This window comes from Adiantum capillus-veneris, chromosome 19 (assembly GCF_014529385.1).
Source record: "Adiantum capillus-veneris isolate H3 chromosome 19, ASM1452938v2, whole genome shotgun sequence".
In the NCBI taxonomy this organism is placed as follows: Eukaryota; Viridiplantae; Streptophyta; class Polypodiopsida; order Polypodiales; family Pteridaceae; genus Adiantum; species Adiantum capillus-veneris.
Window position 1 is genome coordinate 27803638 of NC_140949.1, and position 10771 is coordinate 27814408.

The 10771-nt window shown below is 37.7% G+C and overlaps 1 protein-coding gene across 1 annotated transcript; it reads left to right on the forward strand.

Moving 5' to 3' along the window:
* The first annotated feature begins 7478 nt into the window (after positions 1–7478).
* On the forward strand, positions 7479–8389 carry LOC147433751 (uncharacterized). The gene is made up of 2 exons (XM_086489787.1): positions 7479–7546; positions 7686–8389. Exons 1-2 carry the CDS (start codon positions 7479–7481, stop codon positions 7864–7866), a joined length of 249 nt encoding a protein of 82 aa, XP_086345913.1. The 3' UTR covers positions 7867–8389.
* Positions 8390–10771: the final 2382 nt, after the last annotated feature.

The following is a 10771-nucleotide window of genomic DNA, read 5'->3' on the forward strand; positions in this document are numbered from 1 at the left end:
CATTTATACATCCTAGTGTTTCACCTTGGAGCACACCCATCCTTTTGAATTGAAAGAAAGATGTCACACTCCGCCTTTGTATTGATTACAGAGGGATTAACCAAGTCACCGTCAAAAACAAGTATGGTATACCACCGATCGAAGAACTTTTAGACATGTTACAAGGTGTGGCCATCTTCTCAGAAATTGATTTAAGGTCTGGATATCACCAAGTTTGTATAAAGGAAGACGATAATCACAAGGCAGGATTTAACAATTGGTTTGATCATTATGAGTTCATGGTCATGCCCTTTGGTCTCACAAATGCCCCTGCTATATTCAATAGGCTCATGATAGATATCTTTCAGAAACATTTAGACAATTTTGTTCTTGTTTTATTTGATGACATCCTAGTCCATTCTAGAAGTGTAGAAGAACATGAATGACATGTATGATGTGTACTAGAACTTCTCCGTCAACACCAACTCTATGTCAAGAAGAGTAAGTGTACCTTCTTCACAAAAAAAATTGATTACCTTGGTTTTATAATCTCCAAAGAAGGTGTATCAATGGACCCTGCAAAGATTGAATTTGTCGTAAATTGGTCTACACCAAGTTCCATAAGAGAGATCCAAGGATTTCTTAGACTCACCGGATGGCACCGCATATTCATTATGAATTATACAAAGATAGCCTCATCCATGATAAATCGAGACTAAAGCAGCCCAAGCAAGCTTCGAGAAACTCAAAGAAGTATTGGTAAATGCACCAGTACTACAATTGTCGGACTTTTCAAAAACTTTTATGGTCTCAACTGATGCTAGTGGAGAAGTTATAGGTGGTGTCCTAAGTCAAGAAGGAAAACCCATAGCCTATGAGTCACATAAACTCCGACAACATCAGCTGATCTATCCCACTCATGATCTTGAACTATTGGTAGTGGTCCATGCTCTAAAAATATGGCGACATTATCTTTTAGGACAATGTTTGAGCTACATAACTGATCATAAGAGCTTGAGATGGTTATTTACACAACCAAATTTAAGTATGCGACAATGTAGATGGATGGAAATCTTATGCGAGTATGATTTTGGTATTGAATATAAACTAGGAAGACAAAATGTTGTTGCAGATTCCCTCAATAGGAAGAGTATAAGAGGTGCAATATCTGCTGTGAGACTCTATTACCTCCAAAATTACTCCTTGATGACCCATATTTATCAAGAATACGATCTCTCATGCTCTTAACATCCTATAAGAACAAAAAAGTTGTTCTATTGAAGGATTTACTATGGATAAGGATAATATGTACTACAAGAATCGGCTATGTATCCCCAATGATAAGGAAATAAAGATGCAAATTTTACATGAGTCTCACAACATACCAATTGCAGGACACCGTGGGTACATTAAGATGTACTCAATTGCGACAAAGCTTCTTTTGGCCACGTATGAAGTGTGATATTTTGAATTATGTCACCAGTTGTCTTACTTGTCAGAAGATTAAAGTCAAAAGAGTAAAATACCCTGGGAAATTACACCCATCAGATACTCCACATATGAAATGGGAGTACATCTCCATAGACTTCATTACTAGATTATGTAAATTCTTAGGATATGACTCCATATTTGTGGTGGTTGATATGCTCACCAAGGTTGCTCATCTCTTTCCAGTCAAGAAGGAGAATACTACCAAGGAGATTGCACATGGTTTCATGAAGAGTATGTTCATGTATCATGTCTTACTAGGACACATTGTATCTTATTGCGATTCCAAATTCACCTCAAAATTTTGGAGAGCACTATTTGAACCAACCTTTAGTACAGCTTAGCATCCCCAGATAGATGGCCAAACTGAGAGACCCAACCAAGTCATTGAAGATATTCTTCGTGCATATTTTATGAGGGATCCAAATAAATGTACCAATTAACTTATGAGCTAAGGCTTCCAACACATTTAAAAGTGCATAATGTATTCCATGTAAGCCTTTCAAAACCATATATAGGAGATCCCATACACATTCTAGATTATTCGCATATCATTACAACAAGGGATAATACTTTTGATATCCAACCAGAACAGATCCTACAATCAAGAGACAAAACACTCATACATCCCTCTATTAGGGAACACCTCATCAAATGGACTGGTTATCCTCATGAAGATGCCACTTGGGAATGTGAAGATAATCTTCTAATTGATTATCCCACCTTCTTCTCGAGGTGAGGACACCTCGAATTTTACAACTGTAAGATCCCTAAATTTTCAAAAAATAAATAAATAGATAAATAATAAATAAATCAATTATCCATCTAATCCAGTCTAAAGATTTGTGTTTTAAGATCATGAGATTTTTTTGATGCAACTTGTGCTGGGAAAATTAAGAAACGCCTTTCGCTATTGAAAAGACGCGAATAAATCGTAACTGCTCAAAAACAAAAACATGTTTACGAGACATGTGACGGGACAAATTAACCAACATGAGGAGCTCAAGTATTACAAGTGCTGAACCAAATAGATTGCGAGAAGCTAAGGTTACGCAAGAAAGAAAGACATGCACTCAGAGTGTGAATAGAAACTCTAAATAGTATGAGAAATTGGACCACAAAATAACTCAAGAGAACCTTAGTGGGTTTGTGGAGATTACTACAAAAGGAGGAGACCAAGAAAAAACTAGTGCAAGAATTTTGTGAGAGAAATTCTAAGAGAGATATAAAGAATCATATAGATTTAGGGAAGGCTCTACTGAGAGAGGTGAGCATAAAGAGCTTCTTGCAGGGCTTCTACTCGACTTCTCTCATCTTCTTCCTCATGAGACAAGCAATCGCTTGGTGAGGTGCTCGTAGGTACTCGTCATCTTCTTCGTGGGAGTACTCTTATTCACTACTCAAAGAAGGTATGTGAGATACACACACTCCTTCCATTCCTAATTGTCACATGAATTCTTATCTATGTTTGTATCCTTTGAAAGAGAAATGTGTATGCAATCCTTCCGTCTTTTCTTACGCAGAGAGCGTACATCTACGTTAGAGGTAAGCATAAGATTACTCTTCCAACTCTATTCTCATAAGTATTTTATTGTAAGGTGGTTTAACTAATGATTTAAGGCTAATTGTGCATAAGAAATTAGGTATGTGTGTGGAAAGGATCAAGGTAAGAAGTTGTTCAAATCTAAAATTTTGCATAAATGATAAAAGCACCTCTATTAAATTAAAAATATCTCCTATTACAGACCTCGATTGAGAATCTTGTTTGAGTTGGGTCGACCAAAATTTCACTTTGTTATATTTATCTTCACACAATCGTAGGCTAATTTTGCACCGATTTTATTTCAAATTTTTTGAGCAGTAGTCTGTTTTAGACAGGTTTTTGAAAATAGGGAGAAATTGCTTTTTATGGGTAGATTAGTAGTTATCGAAACATAGTGAACCTTATCAGCCCATAAGAATAAGATAATTAGGGAAGGTTTACATGTTCAAAATCAGATTTTGATGCATAGAGATATGAATTATAATTTTTGTTCAGCTTTGCATGCTAGTGCATTTTTTTGATGCATGGGGGTAAAACCACTAAAACTTATCCAAATTGAATTCCGTTTGGTGGAGAACGATCAAGGTGTTGAGATGAGTTGAATTATACTTTTAAAATCATATCTTGATGTTCCAAGCTAGATTCACATTGTATGCCAAGTCCATAGGTCGTCGTTTGCGTTTTTTCTCGTATGCATGCTAAGGAGAGAACCAGAGTTCAAATTTGATTCCGCTTGTTAGTATGAGGTTATGGTACCAACCTAGATTGATTTATATGTTCAAAAATATATTTTTTTAAATTTTTTGGATATAGCTAGACTGTGTATGATATGAACTTGCGGACATGCGAGCTCATGACATCTTGAGGATCAAAAATACATTGTGATGCTTCACTTGTTGCCTAATCATGATTGCAGGGGAGCTAATTTGATTCCTTGATGGTAAAAAGAATCATTGAATATTTTGGTTGGATTTTGTAATGAGCTACTGAGATTGACGGCTTTCATGAGTGAAAGTAATTCATGTTTGGTATATTGATGATTGCATTAAGGAGGATTGACATGTGGTATGGTTACTAGCAACATCTTTATATGATCCAGGTGATGATTCCAACCAATAAGTTGGATTATCTGTATATGAGTTGATAATAAATAAGTATGGCCAGGTATGTTCCACTATGTTGCCGGGTATGTTCCCATGTTTTTTCCCAACATCAGTGCAAAATCTTGAAGAGGCCGGTTTGCCTAAACTCACGAATCAGCACTAATCTCTGTCATTGGTGGGTATGAGATCCTTTCAAATCTTAGGCTTTTGGAGGTGTTCGCAGTGGCCCATGACCTAAGTTTTGGTCATGGGGTGTTGGACTCCAATAGTAGAAGCAAGATTCTCTTTGTCCATAGGGGAGCAAGTGGATGGGTGGCCCTAGTCAATCCTTAAATGGTTCGGGGATCTCTAATTTATTGTTTTCAAGTTTGATTTGAATTTATTCATGAACTAAGTTGTACAAGTTATATGGTTTTGTTATTAATGCATGCCTCATATAGGGATTATGACTTGGCATCACTCTATGTCGACACTCTCTTTGTTTCTCCCTCTTATCTATCTTATCTCTCTCTCTCTCTCTCTCTCTCTCTCTCTCTCTTTACTCAGAATAGCACTAGGCACTGGGTATTTTTGGGTCAGTCCACTCCTACTCTAGGGTGGCCATGGGAGACCCTTCCTTTTGGGTAGCCCAAGTCGTGGGCCGGATATAATGTCTATTTGTCTTCGATTGTGCATATCAAGAGAATTAAAATGATAAATATTGAATACACCCAGAGAGGTGGGGTTCTCTCAACTTTGCAAGTAGACCAAAAACATACTTTCAGTCTCTAACTCTCTGACATTGCTGAACTTGACAAATGAAGCACTTTATAAGTCCAAAAACTGAAATGATGGTACATTACATAATCCCTAGCTTGTACACACACCTTACAATAAATTTTGAAAAAAAAATTGTGTGGGGGTCATGGATCACGATCCATGTTCAACAACCAATTTTGACAAAATTTCATGGGTAGCTTCTAGACATGTTTCCCAAGCTATTGGTACACTTTTTTCCAAGTTTGGATTAAATTTTGCATCAGTGCGTCAAAATGATCATTCGGTGACTAAATTTTTTATTTGACTTGATTTTTGGTGGTTTTGATGTCTATTTCACACCAAATTTGTAGGGCTCATTTCCCAAAGGCATTTGCAAATTGTCTATAGAAAATTTATCATGTTTGGGCCTGTTGGGGGTCACGGATCACGATTCATGTTCAAAAGAAAAAAAAAATGTGAGGAGAGCAATGGTAGGTGCTTTCTCCAACAACAATCTGTGCTACTTACATATGCAATTGGAGGTGTGGGGTCATGGATTGTGATCCATGCTCCACCCCATTTATAGACTGTGATTGTATACCTTGATTTTGATGGTAATTGTGGACATTCTCATGCACTTGTTTGTGAATTTAAATGTGGTTTTCCCTCCCTGATGTGCTCTAATAATCTCACAAAATATTATCTTGGATTCGATTGATTTCATTATTGTGTGTGTGTTTGTTTGCACATTCAACCACTCACAATTGTTCATGTACTGATAAGGATCATACCTGTGAAATCTGGTGTAGAGTGGTTGTTCGATGTGGCTTTAGCAAGCAGGAACTTGATGAATATCTCTAGGTCCAAATCTCTCTCTCTCTCTCTCTCTCAAAATGATTGTCTGCAAATGAAGCTATATTTGCCCATTTTGCCTATATGTGTCTGGCTTGTCTCAGGTGCATTGTGCTTACTTACCTTACTTGCCCACATTTTGTATATCATACCATTTTTGGCTCAGATGGCTCGTCAATTGGACACCTAGCCATTAATTGGTCGTGATTCTACAATTTTGGTTCGTTTTAAGTTTTTGTCCCAAATTTTGACATGTGCCAAATCCTTCCATATTTGACATGCTTGAAGCTCTTGCTTTGTAGGTTTGATATATGCATTCAAAACTCAAATCCAAATTTCTTGGCTTTCTTTATTATTTTTTGATCATTATTAGATGAAAAAGGCAAAAACAATTATCATAAATTATTATTAGTTGGACAATTTTTTTGTCAAAATTATTCCTCGCACTGGTATATATGTACTCTTTCTTTATGCATCTCCCCCATTAAAATTTGTCAATATGGCTCAATACTATGCCAAAAAAGAGTAAAATTCTGCTAAAAGTCAACAAAAAAGCAAAAATATAAACATCAAAGCACACTTTATATAATGCACACATAATCACCCATAACACATGTTTAGGAATTCTGGGAAAAATTGCACAAAAACTGGACAATTCTTCTTGTTCTCTATTTTTTGAGAAGAGGTGAAGGGTGACGTTCAAAAATGCACATTGTCTTTGTATGCAGTTTTCAGTGGTCATGGACTGGTAATTGCATATGATGCCAAGCTTTTGAGTCTCAAAACTACAAACTTGTTCAAAAATGACTACTCTTTAACCTTCCTCAAGCACAACTCTCTAGGAGTAGGCATTGTTTCAAACACAACATCAGGCCCAAGCTCTAGGTTGATCCTTATCAAACGTATCATGTGGTATTCAACCAGATGTGATGAAAAAGACAAAACAAGGGGTGTGCCAATACACTTTCTTGGGGATCAACTTCTATACATTGTAGACATGTTCATCGATCACAATACTTGTGGTGTCTAGGACTAGATTTTTGTGACAAGAAGGCTCAAACTTGAGATTAAGGGCCATTATACAAGCACTCTAGAGTGGAGAGTCCAAAGACCGGAGCATGCTCTAAAATTCTGGGCCACAACATATTCTTAGAGTTCAAATGCCAAAGCATGCTCTCAAACTCTAGGCAGTAAGATACTCTCGGAGTCCAAATGCCAAAGCATGCTTCCAAGGCTTGCTCATTCAAACATGAGATTGATCTCTCTCAAAGAGAAAGCTGCCCCGGCCTTTCATTCAAATTTGTGGCCAATCCTTTTCAGAATGCTTAAATAGCTTGCTCATTCTAGGCCACAAGATATTCTCGGAGTCCGAATGCCAAATCATGCGTCTAAGGTGTGCTCATTAAAACTTAAAGTAGATTCCTTTCAAACACATAAACACAATATAAAGCCAATCCTTTTCATTCAAACTTGAGTCCAATCCCTTTCATGCTTCAAAGGCTTGCTCTCTCTTTTAAGAATGCTTCAAATGATTTCTCGTACAAACTTGAGCCCGATTCCTTTCATGCTTTGAAGGCTTGCTCTCCCTTTTAGTATGCTTCGAATTCTTTCTCATACGAACTTGAGACCGATCCCTCTCACACGTTGATTACGAGCTCACTTTAATTTGAAATTCAAATTTGACGGACGTCAAATATGACGACTGTGAGAGAGACAGGCTGTCAGTGTCCTCCAGTCCATGCGAGGCGCCTGAGCTTCATCATCTCAATAAGAAAATGAAGATTTCATCATCTGCGATCCAAGGTATTGCTTCCAGGCAAGGCGCTCTTCCTATTCATATCAGGTCTGATTGCATACAAGCTTCTTACTGTATTATGAGTCGCTTTACCTTCATCAGATTTGGTCTAAGGTTCTACTTGTAGGCAACGTGCTGCTCCTATTCATATGAGCTCAAACTTCACACGAGAACTTTTTTCTTGTAGGCAAGGTGCTTCTCGTGCTCATACAAGATTGAACTACATACAATCTCCTTCGGCTGTTTTGTGCGATACTCATTGCCCTTGCAGTTTGTGTAGCTGGTTTCCATTGATTGGATTTGGCACTCACAATCATCCGCAGAATGATGAAGTGTTGGCCTCTTTGGCTGCAAAGGGTGGTGGGTGATGCCTGCTCTTCTAGCTGCGCCAGGCCCAAGCTCTCCTCTATCACGCTTTCTGTGCATAAACATGGCTCTCGCAATCATCTGCAGAATAATGAAGCATAAGCCTCTTTGTCTACAAAGGGTTGTGAGCGATGCCTGCTCTTCTGCCCCCACCATGTCCAATCTCTCCTTTAGTAGCTGTTGAGAGAGCACTTTTCTTATTTCTTGCAAGCTCTTCTTGCCATTTGTGTAGTTTTTGTGGATTACATACGAGATCTTCGTTTGTGTGCAGTGCTTGCACTTGCCCTTCCTCTTGTTAGGAAATGAGGGTGTGCTTTCATGCAAAGATCTCGTTGTACAGAGCTATCACTTCACAAAAGCATACTGAGCACTCACAAAGGTGAAACCTTGTGTGTTATAGGTTTTTTTCTTGCTCGTCACTAATAACATACCTGATTGAAGGTGTTCATATAAGGCAAACCAGTAGCTTGAGGGCAGTCACAAGTCACAGATGGAAGGATACTTTTTAAGACCTCTTTGTGAAGGGATCACACCAAGGCTTTGCTATTTCTCATGGTGGCATGAGATATTTCCCCATCTATGAAAACCTTCTACGAGCAAGCACAATGCTATCAAGATATCTTGAGTAGAGGAAATCTTGGGCAACAATCATTGGTATTGGAACTCTCTCTCTCTCTCTCTCTCTCTCTCTCTCTCTCTCTTTATTTCATATTTCCCTCTTTGTACTTAGTAGGGGTAGAGGCTCAAACTTAAGTTCGAGCCTCTACACCTTCTTCTACCTAGTACGGGTTCATCCTCTACCAATTTTATACCTAGAAAGGGTAGAGGCTCGAACTTAAGTTTGAGGCTACACACCATGGCAGAATAGAGGCTCCAAATTAAGTTGGTCCAACTTAAGTTGGAGCCTCCACACCTTCTACCTAGTACGGGTTCATCCTCTACCAATTTTGTATCTATATCAAGGTAGAGGCTCGAACTTAAGTTCACGCCTTTATGCCTTCTTCTACCTAGTACTAGCTCATCCTCTATCAATTTTGTACCTAGAAAGGGTAAAGGCTTGAACTTAAGTTTGAACCTGCACACCATGCAATGATATAGGCTAAATACTTTACAAAGTGCTTGCTGTATCTAAAATCTCTATGCTAGGTAGCTTGTTTTTCATGTATAAATTTACTTTTTCTTATCTAACTAGAACCAAATAAATGTTTTTTCTTGAAAAAATGAAACTTCATTTAACAAATGGTCAGCTTTGTATTCAGAGAACTTGTTTAACTGGAGTGTTTTCTAAAGATAAAAAGCATCAAAATCCTTCCAAAAAGACCTCCAAGTACCCTAAATTGAATTCATTATAACAAGCATCAAACTCTTTCTATAGTTGACCTCCTTCTATAGTTGACCTTCGAGCGTCCTAATATAAATTCCTTATTATGTTATCAATAGACCAGACTTCATCACATCGTCTATAGAATATTATTAAATGATGGGATCCTTCAAATACCTAAAGTATGTCAAAATGAAGGCACTATCTAACCAGAAGAAGAAATTGAATTCAATGTGCTTGCAAATAGATGATAGCTCAAACTACACAAAAATGATAAGTTTTTGGGTAGCATTATTAAAAATGGGACTTGAATAATTCGCAAATTTCCTGAATATGTCTTCCATCATCTTGCAATGTGATATATTGCAATATGCTACTCTTGCTACAGTTACTCCCTCCTCCCTACTTTGAGTCACCTTGGACGATGGTTTGCACGATGTGCATGGACACAAACAACTTGTCTATGCAAGACACTGAAATGTCGCCCTATCATGCATATGGAAGAGATACATTGGGTAACACAATGTTGTTGTGAAAGATGTGGGTAATGAACCAATTGTTTAGTGGTTTTTTCTAGCGAGGTTTCATCTATGTTGTGTTTTCTAAACAAAATTTGTTGAAGACAAATTGCTTGCTCTTTGATGGTTGGTTTGGTGAGTATCATGAATTTCCAGTTAGAAAACAAATGCACTCTCAAAAGGGGCCCTATAAGGGGGTTTGAATTTGCCTCTCTTGTACAAAGTGGGCAACCCAATGAAGTACATCAACGCTTTGTCAAAGCCCTATCAACCGACATATCATTGGAAAGATCTTAAAAAGTAGGTTCTAAATCCCCAAGCTCCGACAAATTTGGAGTTGATTTGTAGAAGTTATGGTCTCACCACTGAAGCTGAAATGTGGGGATAGATTTTGATGAAGTTGTCACATCAAAAAATGGAATCTTCTAGAATATAAGGAATCTGATAGTATGCTATATTACCAATGGATAGATCTTGATGAATACATAGTCAAAGTCCTTATAGGGCCCATTTGAGAGTCCAAAATTTCCCTAATGGTTGTTGATTTGGTTTGGCTTGGGTTTCCGTACCCACTTTTAGATAATTTTGGGAGACTTTGAAGATGGTTGATTGTTTGATGGATTCAATATCAATTTCCATGTTGGTGCTTTGGCAGTAATTGAATTGTCTGATTGATATTTGAGAATCCATTTGTATTTGTTGAAGCCCAATGAAGCATTGAGTTGTTGTTTGGGTTTTTGCCACCTTTTTGGTTTTGATTGAGGTGTTCGTGCATTTTGGAAACTTGGCTTAGTTGAGTTGGAAGATTGACTATGAAGCAATGCTTTGGGTAACAATATCTGCTATAGTTTGGTTGCCATGATTGATTTTTTGACCCAACCTTTTTTAACCTTATTGCCCCAAGTACATATAGACTGTTGATGTTGAGGATCTAACTATGGTTCTCTTGTCACTCACTAGTCTCTTGACTAAGGCTGTACATTCCAAATATGAACTGTTTGTACCAATAGTGTAACATAAGCTATGCCCTTTAGATCGTACTTCAAAGTTTTGTCTTGCCACTGGAAA